At 41.3% G+C, this 15,692-nt stretch overlaps 1 protein-coding gene across 1 annotated transcript in view; it reads left to right on the top strand.

The window, feature by feature from the left end:
• LOC140239810 (uncharacterized) overlaps positions 1-15,692 on the top strand; it is a 100,318-nt gene extending 84,626 nt beyond the window's left edge. The window contains exons 42-50 of the mRNA XM_072319632.1: positions 154-1,134; positions 2,266-3,246; positions 4,378-4,824; positions 4,867-5,043; positions 7,477-7,863; positions 9,836-10,115; positions 11,729-11,838; positions 13,475-13,632; positions 14,377-15,692. Coding sequence (XP_072175733.1) covers positions 154-1,134; positions 2,266-3,246; positions 4,378-4,824; positions 4,867-5,043; positions 7,477-7,863; positions 9,836-10,115; positions 11,729-11,838; positions 13,475-13,632; positions 14,377-14,559 — 3,704 coding nt within the window. The 3' untranslated portion in view covers positions 14,560-15,692. The remainder of the gene's footprint in view (positions 1-153; positions 1,135-2,265; positions 3,247-4,377; positions 4,825-4,866; positions 5,044-7,476; positions 7,864-9,835; positions 10,116-11,728; positions 11,839-13,474; positions 13,633-14,376) is intronic.

Here is a 15,692-nt window from a genome sequence, read left to right as displayed (position 1 = left end):
GGCATAGTTGCTGTAAACTTACTGATGTTCTTTGTTAGTCAGGATCTTTGTGTGTCAGGCTTATTGCAGAAAGTTACAAAAGAGAAATCTTCTACATAAGTAAAACTGAAAGAAACACTGATTTTAACAAATTCTATGTTTTCCTGTACACAGAGTGCATTGAACAATGGATCAAAGTGTGCGCCTGGTCAATTTGGTTTGATGGTGAGAGTGGAAGCCAAATAGCGAGCGACGCTGATGGAGAGACTGAATTGGTGTCAGATATTCAGCAATTCCCACAATATCCTGACAACTGTGCTACCCCAGAGGATATAGAATGCCGGACAGTCGACACTGACGAATTTGCCAATGAAACTGACGATGGAGCAATATGCGATTTGAGAGGTCTGATATGTAAGAACCTACCGGGACTACCCAGATGTCGTAACTACAAAGTTCGCCTGCTTTGCTGTGCTTTGATACCCCAAGTCACATGTTCGACACGAGCACCTCCGGAAACAACTGCTGCACCACCAGGCACTACAAGTGGACCACCAGGCACAACAGCTGGGCCTCCTGGAACAACTGCTGGACCACCAGGCACAACAGCCGGGCCTCCTGGTACAACTGCTGCACCACCAGGCACAACAGCCGGGCCTCCTGGAACAACTGCTGCACCACCAGGCACAACAGCTGGGCCTCCAGGAACAACTGCTGGAACACCAGGAACAACTGGTGGACCACCAGGCACAACAGCCGGGCCTCCTGGTACAACTGCTGCACCACCAGGCACAACAGCCGGGCCTCCAGGAACAACTGCTGCACCACCAGGCACCACAAGTGGACCACCAGGCACAACAGCTGGGCCTCCAGGAACAACTGCTGGACCACCAGGAACAACAGCTGGGCCTCCAGGAACAACTGCTGCACCACCAGGCACAACAGCCGGGCCTCCTGGTACAACTGCTGCACCACCAGGCACTACAAGTGGACCACCAGGCACAACAGCTGGGCCTCCTGGAACAACTGCTGCACCACCAGGCACAACATTCGGGCCTCCTGGAACAACTGCTGCACCACCAGGTACCACCTCTGGACCACCGACTACCACATCTGCTCCGCCACAAACAACTGGAGCACCGCCTTCAACAACCGGTGACCTTTTTCTTCTTCTTTTTTTTTTCAGCCAAAGGAATACCACCATTTCGCTGAAAATAACCTCGGTCATATTATGTCTTTTTTATTCATTCGTTCATTCCTTCTACTTCATTTTTAAACAATACAGACGGATAACACAAACGTCAAAACAATGGTACATTCCTATACATTTTTGTGTACGCACTCATGACAGAGAAGTAAACAGAAGATGAGACATGTTGTTTTGGGGGACGTGATAAAATCGGTATAGTAACAGCATAGTCGAGTGGTACTTGTCATGCTCTTTATTTAGTTATGATTACTTGATCAACTTCTTTCATTTAAATGTGTTGGTTGTCCAATTATATTAGGTATCATTTTGCAAAAACATAACAATTTAAAAAACATCGGCCTTCATTGTTATCTGCAAATGATAATAGAATTTTTCACATTACAACTTTCTATTTGGAAACTGCTACCCTATCTAGTAGTAAATGGACACTTATGCTATTGTGACTGCTGTCAAATAAGCCTTGCCCAGCAAGCACAAAACTTTCGCAGAACTTAACAAAAACCGGTTTTATTAGGTTCGCTACGTCTCCTTCATTTATTAACGTCCACAAAGGATTTTGATTAGGTATGCTCTACATAGAAACCTTTCGGTAAAAAGTCGTTCTGAAAACGTTTTCACAAAATGTCCATATTATTCATGTTGGAATGTTCCAAGAACGCTCAGAAAATGTGTGATTGTGAGCGGGGATTGTGATGGTGCTACACGAAAGTTATTCTGATATTATGGCGATCGAAAAACAAAAGAAAAGAGAAAGCACATGAATTCCCGACAGTTAAAACGTAACGTTAATGATTTTGCCAAAGTGACCTGATTCATTTTAATCGAGTGCGTGGAAATAACGGGATAGAGCAATATGTTTTCACAAAAATGAATATTGTCCGAAACTTTCCACTAATGAATGGTTACATTCCCTTTCAACTCCGGGATGGTTGCTGTAAACTTACTGATGTTCTTTGTTAGTCAGGATCTTTGTCTGCCAGGCTTATTGCAGAAAGTTACAAAGGAGAAATCTTCTACAAAAGTAAAACTGAAAGAAGCACTGATTTGAACAAATTCTATGTTTCTCCTGTACACAGAGTGCGTTGAACAATGGATCAAAGTGTGCGCCTGGTCAATTTGGTTTGATGGTGAGAGTGGAAGCCAAATAGCGAGCGACGCTGATGGAGAGACTGAATTGGTGTCAGATATTCAGCAATTCCCACAATATCCTGACAACTGTGCTACCCCAGAGGATATAGAATGCCGGACAGTCGACACTGACGAATTTGCCAATGAAACTGACGATGGAGCAATATGCGATTTGAGAGGTCTGATATGTAAGAACCTACCGGGACTACCCAGATGTCGTAACTACAAAGTTCGCCTGCTTTGCTGTGCTTTGATACCCCAAGTCACATGTTCGACACGAGCACCTCCGGAAACAACTGCTGCACCACCAGGCACTACAAGTGGACCACCAGGCACAACAGCTGGGCCTCCTGGAACAACTGCTGGACCACCAGGCACAACAGCCGGGCCTCCTGGTACAACTGCTGCACCACCAGGCACAACAGCCGGGCCTCCTGGAACAACTGCTGCACCACCAGGCACAACAGCTGGGCCTCCAGGAACAACTGCTGGAACACCAGGAACAACTGCTGGACCACCAGGCACAACAGCCGGGCCTCCTGGTACAACTGCTGCACCACCAGGCACAACAGCCGGGCCTCCAGGAACAACTGCTGCACCACCAGGCACCACAAGTGGACCACCAGGCACAACAGCTGGGCCTCCAGGAACAACTGCTGGACCACCAGGAACAACAGCTGGGCCTCCAGGAACAACTGCTGCACCACCAGGCACAACAGCCGGGCCTCCTGGTACAACTGCTGCACCACCAGGCACTACAAGTGGACCACCAGGCACAACAGCTGGGCCTCCTGGAACAACTGCTGCACCACCAGGCACAACATTCGGGCCTCCTGGAACAACTGCTGCACCACCAGGTACCACCTCTGGACCACCGACTACCACATCTGCTCCGCCACAAACAACTGGAGCACCGCCTTCAACAACCGGTGACCTTTTTCTTCTTCTTTTTTTTTTCAGCCAAAGGAATACCACCATTTCGCTGAAAATAACCTCTTTCATATTATGTCTTTTTTATTCATTCGTTCATTCCTTCTACTTCATTTTTAAACAATACAGACGGATAACACAAACGTCAAAACAATGGTACATTCCTATACATTTTTGTGTACGCACTCATGACAGAGAAGTAAACAGAAGATGAGACATGTTGTTTTGGGGGACGTGATAAAATCGGTATAGTAACAGCATAGTCGAGTGGTACTTGTCATGCTCTTTATTTAGTTATGATTACTTGATCAACTTCTTTCATTTAAATGTGTTGGTTGTCCAATTATATTAGGTATCATTTTGCAAAAACATAACAATTTAAAAAACATCGGCCTTCATTGTTATCTGCAAATGATAATAGAATTTTTCACATTACAACTTTCTATTTGGAAACTGCTACCCTATCTAGTAGTAAATGGACACTTATGCTATTGTGACTGCTGTCAAATAAGCCTTGCCCAGCAAGCACAAAACTTTCGCAGAACTTAACAAAAACCGGTTTTATTAGGTCCGCTACGTCTCCTTCATTTATTAACGTCCACAAAGGATTTTGATTAGGTATGCTCTACATAGAAACCTTTCGGTAAAAAGTCGTTCTGAAAACGTTTTCACAAAATGTCCATATTATTCATGTTGGAATGTTCCAAGAACGCTCAGAAAATGTGTGATTGTGAGCGGGGATTGTGATGGTGCTACACGAAAGTTATTCTGATATTATGGCGATCGAAAAACAAAAGAAAAGAGAAAGCACATGAATTCCCGACAGTTAAAACGTAACGTTAATGATTTTGCCAAAGTGACCTGATTCATTTTAATCGAGTGCGTGGAAATAACGGGATAGAGCAATATGTTTTCACAAAAATGAATATTGTCCGAAACTTTCCACTAATGAATGGTTACATTCCCTTTCAACTCCGGGATGGTTGCTGTAAACTTACTGATGTTCTTTGTTAGTCAGGATCTTTGTCTGCCAGGCTTATTGCAGAAAGTTACAAAGGAGAAATCTTCTACAAAAGTAAAACTGAAAGAAGCACTGATTTGAACAAATTCTATGTTTCTCCTGTACACAGAGTGCGTTGAACAATGGATCAAAGTGTGCGCCTGGTCAATTTGGTTTGATGGTGAGAGTGGAAGCCAAATAGCGAGCGACGCTGATGGAGAGACTGAATTGGTGTCAGATATTCAGCAATTCCCACAATATCCTGACAATTGTGCTACCCCAGAGGATATAGAATGCCGGACAGTCGACACTGACGAATTTGCCAATGAAACTGACGATGGAGCAATATGCGATTTGAGAGGTCTGATATGTAAGAACCTACCGGGACTACCCAGATGTCGTAACTACAAAGTTCGCTTGCTTTGCTGTGCTTTGATACCCCAAGTCACATGTTCGACACGAGCACCTCCGGAAACAACAGCTGCACCACCAGGCACTACAAGTGGACCACCAGGCACAACAGCTGGGCCTCCTGGAACAACTGCTGCACCACCAGGCACAACAGCCGGGCCTCCTGGTACAACTGGCCCACCGCCGGGCACCACAAGTGGACCACCAGGGACGACGGCTGGACCTCCAAGTACAACTGCCGGGCCTCCTGGTACCACTGCTGCACCACCAGGCACAACAATTGGTCCGCCAGGCACAACAACTGGGCCTCCCGGTACAACTGCTGGACCACCTGGTACTACAGCTGGTCCGCCGCCGCCATTTACATCACCGCCTTCTACAACAGGTGATCTCTTTTTTTTTCATGAAACGAATAATGAGATGTGCTGCAACCTACCCTTTAAATTTGTTGTATATTCTTTTCACATGATAAGAGATAAATAAGCATTTAGCAAGTTTTTTTTTTTGTGTGTGTGGATGAATTGCGTTATAGAATAACTCTGCCACAGAACCAATTGTTTTGTTGAGTAGACCATATTTCATTGTTTTGATTATTCGATTGCAATTTTGGGTAAATGCTTTTGAGCAACTTCCCTACCTAGACTCCGGCTTCAGAAACCCGTTTTCCTGGTTTCATAAAATCGAAAACACCAACGAATAACATTTTTTCCCCCAACTATCCGGTTAATGTTTCACCTATCAATAATTCCTTTATTGGAGATCGATGGTAATCCGTAAACACACTATTTTAGTATAGTCCGTGGCATTGGATGCAATGATTAAAACTTTCATTATCTTTAGTTGACGGTGAATATTTTCTTGGGGCTTTGCTTAGGTTGTTGCTTACTTGGTTGCTTACGATCACTTACGCGGAGAACATGACAAGATAATAGCGATCTGTATGTGGTTTCGTCCTACATGATATAGGGAACTCTCCTTTTTCACAAGAGATGACATGTCTACAGGTTTTTACTAGTGAATGGGTAATATGAATAATTCTCTATAACCATTGAAGTGATATACACTTAAAGCTGCTAAATTTGTTAACTTGGGTTTTTACCTTTGGCTCTACAGCTAAAGAAACAGCTAAATGTGGTACGTGAGTGCTACATAACAGGATAGATGATTTGGATAGAGGATGAAAATTTGAACAACAATTTACTTCAAAAAGCTTGATTAATTGTTCCTTCCAGAGAATCAGAACTCAATGTCATATAATTCATCATTTTGCTCCCACTGCTCAATTAACCCAAGCCATTTTTGCGCCTACTCGTTACATCTTTCCGTCACGATTCCGTGGCACACACAGAAAAAAAAAAACCCGCGGAAATGACATTAATGCAAATCCGTCTTGTGTAGTTAGAGAACCTCTACCAGTGTCATGTTTTTACTCGATTTGAAAAACTTGTCCTTTTAATAATTGTTGTCGAACAATCATGTATGTCTTGAACTTCTTGCCACAAGTACAGGTCCATGTGATGAAAAAGTGTATTGTTCTCATCATTTAGCTGAAACAGTTTGGGCTTCGTTCTCTAAATTCAGATCGTTAAATTCAAACTTTTTTTTTCATTTTTGAACAGAATGATTGAAGTTATATGATCTGTTAAAAAGAAGAAAAGATAAAACACAGTTTAAAGTAAATTTCGGTGCTAGTTCCTAGGAGATCGATGAAAACCTCGGCAATAAGAATCATTTACATGTCTTCACAGCTGAAATCAAAGATTTGAACTCTACATTCAAAGATATATAGCTTGGATAACAAATTGCAAATAGAGGTCATTTTAAGCCAGCTTCAGTTATGACAACTCCCGACCTCACGAGAAAGATTTGTGCAACATAAAGCGTGAAGAATACCATTATCCTTTCTATTTCGAAAGCATACCGAAACTAGCCGAACACGCGTGATATTTGTGACGTTACTGAATGGATTCAGCAAGCAAAAGCAGATTATGTCTAATATAGACAGTACACAGATTCAAAGGTGTAACTGTTTTCGTAGGTGAGCATTGTATTGATATTTAGCCGTGGTAAATGCCATACCAATGCAAGGTGAATCTAACGCTTTCCCGTCTCATTTGAATTATCTGCTTTAAAAACACCAACAGTAACGGCACTCTTTCAAATAGAAGGTAAAATTCCATATCTCTCATGCACTTGAACGTCCCGAACACTTTTGCCAGTCTTTGTCAGCATTCGCTTGGCTTTGCTACTGTTTGAGTTTTGCACTCAGCCTCACCGCGGGAACCACGGGCGCTTTGCTGTTCATTCACACTCACCATTGTTAGGCAGGCTTTTCAAACTCGAAATTGCGATGGCCCTTGCCTTTTAAAAACTTAAAATAATGCCTTTCCAATGATGGTTTCTTAGCTGGGCACTGGTATTGTAGCAATCTGTTTTAACTTTTCTTTCGAAGAATATTACAATTAGCCTAATTCGAAGTAAAATGACCGCCTCTTCAGTCACAATGAATGCACTTTGTTTTAGCTATGGCACGTCGGCTGCTACTGTTAGATTGGTCAATTTTACTACGTCAGTAAAAACTTCGCTGAATTTTCTAGAATATGTCCGATGTGCTTTCATTAAGGCAGACATCGGATGAATTTTCTTTTTGCTCATATTGCATTCTCCGTTGAGGAATGAGCAAAAATCTTACATTTTGTCATTTTCAAGATTCATATATATGTGATTTGTGCCACGTTGTGAATTTCTTTGAATTTCCAATGCGATCTTCTTGCATTCTTTTCAAGTAGTTCTAAACATTTTTTTTTTTTCCTCACAGGATGCGTAACCAGCTGGATCCTTGTGTGCGTCTGGTCCGTGTGGTTCGACGACGATCGAGGCATCCAGTCTCAATACGCGCCGCAGGAGGAGGTTGAGCTGCTGGCCGACATCAAGCATCTGCCAGATTTCCCGCAGGAGTGCGAGAACCCGCGCGACATTGAGTGTCGAACGGTCGACACGCACGTCTTCTCCAACGAGACCAGCGACGGGGCAACGTGCGACATCAAGACAGGTCTCCAGTGCCAGAACTACCCACGCATGCCGAAATGTAACGACTATGAGGTCAGGTTCGAATGCTGCAGAAAGCACTACACAGTTACCTGTTCGACGCCGGAGCCCCCAACCACAACATCCGTCACAACGTCCCCTGAACAGACAACTGAAGGTTTGACAGTCTTTCCATCATTAGTTTAACTAACAGATCTCATGTATCCTCATCTGACCCCTTTCATTTCCAAATTGTACAAATGCTTTCTTCTATGTTTAACAATCTGTGATGAAGTATTTTACCCTTCCTTCATAACTGTAAGCTATTTTGCAACGTGGTTGGAAAATATTCTTTTGGGTTGAAACAAAAGGAAAACAATAATCTAATGATATGAAAACAAATCGTCAGAACAAATCACGTATTTTACTTTCAGCAGGAGTTACGCTTCCAACATGGACTGTCAGACAGGTACCCTTGCAAAAAGGCGCAGACATTAAAGCGGTGCAAACGGTTAGACATTGTAATCTGGTAGCGGTTTGCAATGAAATTTACCAGTTGCTTTTTGACAAATTGAAGTAGTTTGATACTTTCACTACCAACTGTGCGAGTTCTAAAGTATAATCGTTCCCTTGATGCTATGATTAGTATTTTTTTTTTTGCTTTACTTATGGGAGAATGTGTCATTCCTCACTGCTTCTGTAGGCTTACACTTCAACAACGATTTGCTTGCAAACGACTTTAAACTGATGTCCTAAAAAAAGCAAAGAAATAAACAATCAAGCAAAAAAAAAAATTGCTTAGCATGTAAGTGGTAAGGCTGTACAATGTGCCCCCCCCCCAAAAAAAAAAAAAAAAAATACAACGGTATCCTCCCCAACGATAATTTTGAAAATATTGAATCAATCCAAACACGATTTCAGGATATAAAACTATAACTCGGTGCCCACATCTTACAGAAAACTCCATCCGATTTGCTTCAGTGGTCAAAGAGAAATGAGGATTTTTGTAGAGCATGTCAGGAACCCTTTCCCTCCGAGTTCTGTCTATTGTCTTTACACATTAATATGCAGTTCCAAGAGCATCCAAGTGCTAAACTTGGAAATATCAGACTCATGACATGCTTTTAACAACAATCCTCATTTCTCTCTGACCGCTTAACCAAATTGAATGCTGTTTTCTAAAATATAGAGCTGAGATGTTATATTTTAAGACCCTTAATCCTAACTTACGGGGGGGGGGGGGCATAATGCCCCCCCCCCCCCCCGACGAATTCCGCGACCATTCCGGCGCACAAAATATTTTGACCGCGCCGCTCGCTAACTCTTTACTTTCAAGTCTCGCGCAACTTTTGAGACCAAATTTGTCGCGCCCAGGCATACCGTTCCGAAGCCACGCCCCTTCAAAAAAATTTTCGTCAACCCCAAAATTGCTCAAAAACGTGATTTTGTGTACAAAGTCAATACAAATTGTTTTTTCAATTTATTAATTCATATAAAGATTCATATTTTTAATTTTAATGGCTGAAATCAATTTATTTTAGCATAAGTTTGAAAAAACAAAGAAATACATTAAAAAATGATAAAACAATAAAAAACATAAGAAATTAATTTTGATACTAAATGTTTTTTACGCACAAATGTTTGGAATGTCACTAGGAATATTTACACCAAAAATCAGCATTCCATAAGCTTTTATAAGCCAATTACAGACGAAAATGAGGATTCTTGCATATATTTGAATAATTAATTGATTTGAAATAGAAAATGCAATTTTTTTGAAAATTTAACTTAACAGTCTTATAGATTACATCCGGCTTTATGTTCATGCAAAATTTTGCGGCGATCGCGCGATCAACGGCCGAGATCTGAAGGGGGGCCATAATGGCCCCCCCCCCCCAGGAATTCAAGTTCGCTAAATAGCCCAGGTAAGTTAGGGTTAAGTAGCATTAAGACGGTTTGATCACTTCTGGTGTTATCAATGTAAAAGTCGATCCGACTGTAATTTTTTGAGACGTACTATAGAGTCTTGAAAATGTGAAAATATCATATTCTGTAAGGGGAAATTCGTCTTATAAATGTGGCTTTCGTGGCAGCCTGACAAATGGTAATCTCTATCAATATCCGGCTCATATTACCTCATGAATCTACAGGTTGCCACATTGAGGAGGTGTGCGAGTGGACACCTTGGTGTGACGATGAGGAGCCTGACGGTAAGGTGACCCCGTATGATGTCGGCGAATTCGAGATCATCGACGACTGCCGAGCGAAGATTGATTTTTGCGAGGAGCCGTCTGACATCGAATGCCAGATGTCGCAGTTCCCCAATCTCGACACCAGCATCGTACCGCAAGAAGTCACATGCGACGTCGATTTCGGTCTCGTTTGTCTTCATTCCGAATCGCAACCAAGCTGTCTGGACTTCCGCATCAGGTTTGTTTTTTTTTTCTTTCAACCTTTGATCTCTCTATATTCTGCTCACATGAGCCAAAGGCTCGAGTGAGCTGTTGCGATTATTCGTCTTGCGTGTGTCTTGCGTAAACTCTTTGCATAAAAAAAAATGACGGATTTTCATCATACTTGGCAAGTAGTATACATGGGATTGTAGGATCTCAACTTATTCAAATGGGCGCCATGTCCTCTGGGGTGCCTCTAGAGGCATAGGGCTTTGTCAAGTCAATGGCAGATATAAATCAAAATAAAACATGCGTCGCTACCACTGACGAAGCATCTTTTATTTTGATTTATATCTGCTTCAAAATAAAATCTGCCATTGACTTGACAAAGCCCTATGGGCGAAAATTCGTCAGAACTACGTCTCTCACGGAGTTTTCATATTGAACTACTGTTGTGAATATATTTGATATTTTCGTTGCCATCCAGGCTTGTTACCATCGGCTAGTGTGAACAAATCCATAATGATTTTTTCATACACGTAGTCACTTTTCTCAATTTGTTTGCGACGACATTCTTTATTTTGCCGTAAACCGTCAAGACATTATTAGAGTAGCCTCGTCCGAATACGCATAACAATGTCGAAATTTAAGAGCCGGGACATTGTTCCAAGTTAAACATGACACTGCTTGAAACCAGTGATAGCCTGGTGGTAGTGTCACTGCACTTAAAGCAGTAGATCACAGGTTAGATTTCCAAAGGTTCCTTTTTCCGACATGTTTGTTAAGATATAGATCAGCAGTTGCGATCTTAAAATTTAATTTGTACAGATGGGGACCATTGATACAAATCTTCATAACCCTTTTAGTTATAATATATTTTCATCCAAATTCCTCTTAATCAAAATGCACTTCCCATTATTTTCAAAGTTTCTTTTTCAATGTCTCCCTGACTGCATATCCGCAGTTGCTATGTTTGGTCTCCCCACCCCCCCCCCCCCCCCAAAAAAAAAAAAAAAAAATCTTCATAACCCTTTTAGTTATAATATATTTTCATCCAAATTCCTCTTAATCAAAATGCACTTCCCATTATTTTCAAAGTTTATTTTTTAATGTCTCCCTGACTGCATCTCCGCAGTTGCTATGTTTGGTCTCCCAACCCCCCCCCCCCCCAAAAAAAAACCAAAAAAAAACAACAACAACAAAAGAATGCTACAGCATATATGACCGCCCCTCAAAAAGTAGACCAAAATGAATTTTCCTATTCTATACAATTGTAAAATTCAAGCTGTATGCACTGAAACTATATACCTGTTTAACTTGTTAGAATTTGACAATCCTAACCCATTAGAAAATAATTGAAATAATAGAGATAATTAACAATTTGAGTCGGTCAACCCAAATGACAAATTTTGGATTTGGAGCCGGGTGGTCACATTATGCTTTCCCATGAAAAGCTGCAGTGCTGTACAGATATATCACCATTCTTTCTTTTTAAAGAATTTGCGGAGTCACCTACGGATGCTACGAATGTACTTGTCGCAACCCCCCCAACCAGGGCATATTCAAGATGTGAGATAGCTTGCACCCCTCTTAGTTGTATTCGAACAATCCGTGTATACATCAAATGTTTCTATCGGTTCAACATTTCAGGTTCCTGTGTTGCCAGAATGTGACCGTTGGTCCTAACTGCCCTACCACTGTGCCCGTTACTGAGACTACCACGGAGGAGGAGCAAACGCCTACTCCAACGCCAACACCAGGTGAGACATGCTATCAGCGCGGCTGTGCCTGGTCTGTTTTTATCAGTTCCAGCAGCTACCATCGGGTGCCTGTCTTTAACGGCCAATATACACATTGTTCATCAAACTGCATCATTTGCTAAAAAAACAAAAAACAAATAATTCCAAAACAAACCAAAAAAACAAAAAAACAAAAACAAAAACAAATCGAAACTAAAATAAAGACAAGAACAAAACGAAATAAACATACAAAGAAATAAACATCTGTCATTCCGTGTTACTAAAACGAAATAAACAAACGTGAAATGAACTAGATGCCATTCCATGAAGTATTTTGGCTTTAATTCAAAGATTGTTTGGTTTGTTTGTTTGTTTGTTTTTTTTTCTGGATGCACTGTACTTTCGAGCTCTGACAGTTATTAAAGGGATGAAACATTTTATATTTTCATGATGAGAGTTTATTGTTCCCTTTCTGTGAAACAAGAATGTGATTTTAATTATCTCATAACTGTCATCATTTTCATTGTTATTGTCAGGGGCCGCGGAACGTTTTTCAGTGTGTGTGTGGGGGGGGGGGTGGCAAGGTTTTTTTTTTGACAAACCAAAAGTGTGTGGGGGGGGGGGGGCTGCCCCCCCCCCCCCCCCCCCCGCTTCCGCGGCCCCTGATTGTTATCATCCTTATTGGTATACCAGCGGCAGAAGTATACTCTGAATATTGAAATGATTTTGTTAATACAGTGTAGACCTATACAATTCGTTGTTTCATGACATGTCTATCCCATGCGTATATAAGCCACTTCGGAGTTCCACTCTGCGCATGAGCAGAACAAACAGTAATTCGTACTACAGGTATGTTGGTTTTTAAAGGAAACCAAAACCCATAGGGAAATGTGGATTGAGTGAAAGCAGCAACATTAGTAGAACATGAATCAGTGAAAGTTTGAGGAAAATCGGACGATCGATGCAAAAGTTATGAATTTTTTAAGTTTTTGTGTTGGAACCGCTGGATGAGGAGACTACTAGAGGTTATGACGTCATGTGTGGACAACAGTAATAAAGAAAATATAAAGGGAATTCCACAAAAATTCATTTTTCATGAAAATTACACATTCCATCAACTTGATACTGGCATATGTTAAGGGTAGTGATTATTCCCCTGCTTTCTGAAAGCGGTTAGTCAAGTGCTCTTTCATTATGCTAGAAAAGTGAAAGCATGTTGAATTTTCTTTCACTGCGATTAGCATCTGTGATGTAATGATTGTTTATGTAGCTCGTATAAAGTTGCTCGCCAACACATCCACCTGACAGCAAAAGTGGTATTTGGCAATATCAATAGAAATAGATTGTTAATACATTCAATACAAAATACTGAAATGGAGGCTTTCCCCGAGTGTTAATTGACGGATCATTGTGGTCATCTGGTCTACGCAAGTTGATTCTTTGTTTGAACAGGATTGATAAATCCCATAAACTGTTAAATCTTAAAGCTTATGCATGATGTAGCTCTGAAAACGAGTGAAGTGCCCCGTACCGATTAAAAAAAAAGAAGAGGTCATTCGTACCAATGTGCCCATGAGCTAACTCCGAAATGGCTTATTGTAATTACCCAGTGCCACACCCTTTTTCCCAACCCATCCACTTCTTTCTTCCACCCTAGTTGTCACCGAAGAATCCACCACGCCACCTAAGGACGTCTGCTCCAGTCGCACTAGTTCGGAGTCTACCCTCATCTCGTACAGGAACTGTACCTCCATGGAGCCGGTCTACCTGACGGAGTGCGCCGGGAATTGCCCGTCGACCTACTCGTTTGACACGGTGTGTTCCAAGTCTTTGTGCTATTGAAAGGGCAAATAAGCCCAGAAAAGAGACACTCATTTTATGGACGAAATTGAAAGAAAGAAAAATATATTACAAATGTATGTTTTGTGGTTGTTGTTTTTTTTTTTTTAAAGAATGAACGCTTTAATATCATGAAGCAGTGTTGAATGCATTGCAAGTTCTTGCATAGTTTCTGTTAGAGCCAGCCCTGGTAACGGGCGACAAATAAGCACTGTAACCACAATGTTTCTACTCACGAAGAAACGCGGAATCCGTTTTTCATGTTTTTGAGGCCTGGCCACACCCTAATGACAAGCAGGGCTTTCCAGTTTTGTTATGTTGCTTTTTGTGTGTGTGTGTGCGTGTATGTGTTTGTGTGTGTGTGTGCTTTGTTTTTTGTACCAGCTGATTATTGTCAACTGTAACATTTCTCTTGCACACGACTAATAAAGCTCCCAACCCTAAATCACTGTTAATATCCCTTTTCTCTCTTTTCTCTATTTCATTCATCCCTGTCTCTTTCGCTCGATTAGAATTTGAAATATTTTCTTACACCCTACGCTACTCCGAAAACCCCCATAGCGTTGTACACGCTCTCCAAAGTCCCCGTGACAGAGAGGGTTAAATATCGAGACCATTTTGAGCTGTCTCCACAACGACGTGTTCATTATAGTGTGTGCCTCTGGCAATCGTCTTCTTTAAATCTATTCATTACACTCTCTACATTCTCCTAATGGTCAGATCATCGATGGCGTTCCGACAATGGACGAAGACTGCACGTGCTGCCGACCGTCCAGTGTCATCGAGGAACAGATTGAGCTCCAGTGTCCCGACAACAGCAAGCTGGTCATCTCCATTCCGGTCATCGCCGAATGTACCTGCCATCCCGTGTCCTGCCCCGCTGTGGGCTACGGAAAAAAGTAATCGCACAGCGGCCACGACTTGACCCTCCGAAAACATGGCCAACAGCTTAGCTTTTATTGGTTCTGCATCTTCTTGCTTTTTCCATTGCATAATCGTCAGAACGATGAGCCATTATCAACACCCTCTCAATCGAGTAGATATCAACCTGATTATAAGATGCTGGAAGATAAAGATACAAGTCCACAACAGTAAATGGATCTCACTTGATTTGCGGAATACAGTGATAGAAGTGACGCGCATAATCATTACTTGTCATGTCGACACGAATTTTGGAATCTAGATATCCTCAGTGAACTAAACATAACATTTCTTTTATATAATAAAAAAAAAATAATGGAACTGCCAACATCCCATGCAGTTATGATATAATACTGTCGACGATCTGTTGCTCAAACAGATTGCAGTTTTAAACTCTGATAAACTTAGGGTGCGCAACCGTTCTCGCATTTACTTTTGAAAACGATGACTAAATGTACTCTGACCGCCTCAATGCCCCATGCAAGGAATCGGGTCATGATTGTGACAATATGCATTTCTCCCCATTACATGCCAATGACAACTTCGGGTCTCTGAAATAACTAGAGAACAATTTTTGCTGTGACTTCCATAACCAGATTATAACCTACAAAAAGCAAGCTGAACCGGCCTTGAAACTGTTTCGGATATATTCTTTCCATGGAAATCGTTTAACGATTACTGCTCTTAAGTAGAAACTGCTACAATTCTTCATCGTACGGTATCATTTAACTAAATTTTGTGTAATCTCATACTATAAGCTCTACGTCTTAGTACCGGTATGTTAACAACTAGCACACTTTGCACTGCCATGTCGATTTCGCTGACTGTGATCCAATGAGATAGCAAATCGAAAGTGTAACAAAATGTGATTTTTCTGAAATACTTTCTTCTTTTAAGAGGCTTAAAAAGTGCTGAAATCTCTGTTGTTATCTTTTTTTCTCACAATACCATCTGTATAACTTATAAGGTTGTTTACTATTTATCTCTTCAGTATACTTGCCAAATATGAAATATAATATATGAGTAAAGGTTTATCTGAAGTAGAGAAAATCATGTATTTCTTCCGCGAAATATGTCAAATCTTCTGTTACGATCATTATGGAAAAGAAAATAAA

Source organism: Diadema setosum, chromosome 16 (assembly GCF_964275005.1).
Source record: "Diadema setosum chromosome 16, eeDiaSeto1, whole genome shotgun sequence".
NCBI lineage: Eukaryota > Metazoa > Echinodermata > Echinoidea > Diadematoida > Diadematidae > Diadema > Diadema setosum.
The sequence above is the reverse complement of the archived record's forward strand: the minus strand, read 5'-3'. Positions and strand labels throughout refer to the sequence as shown.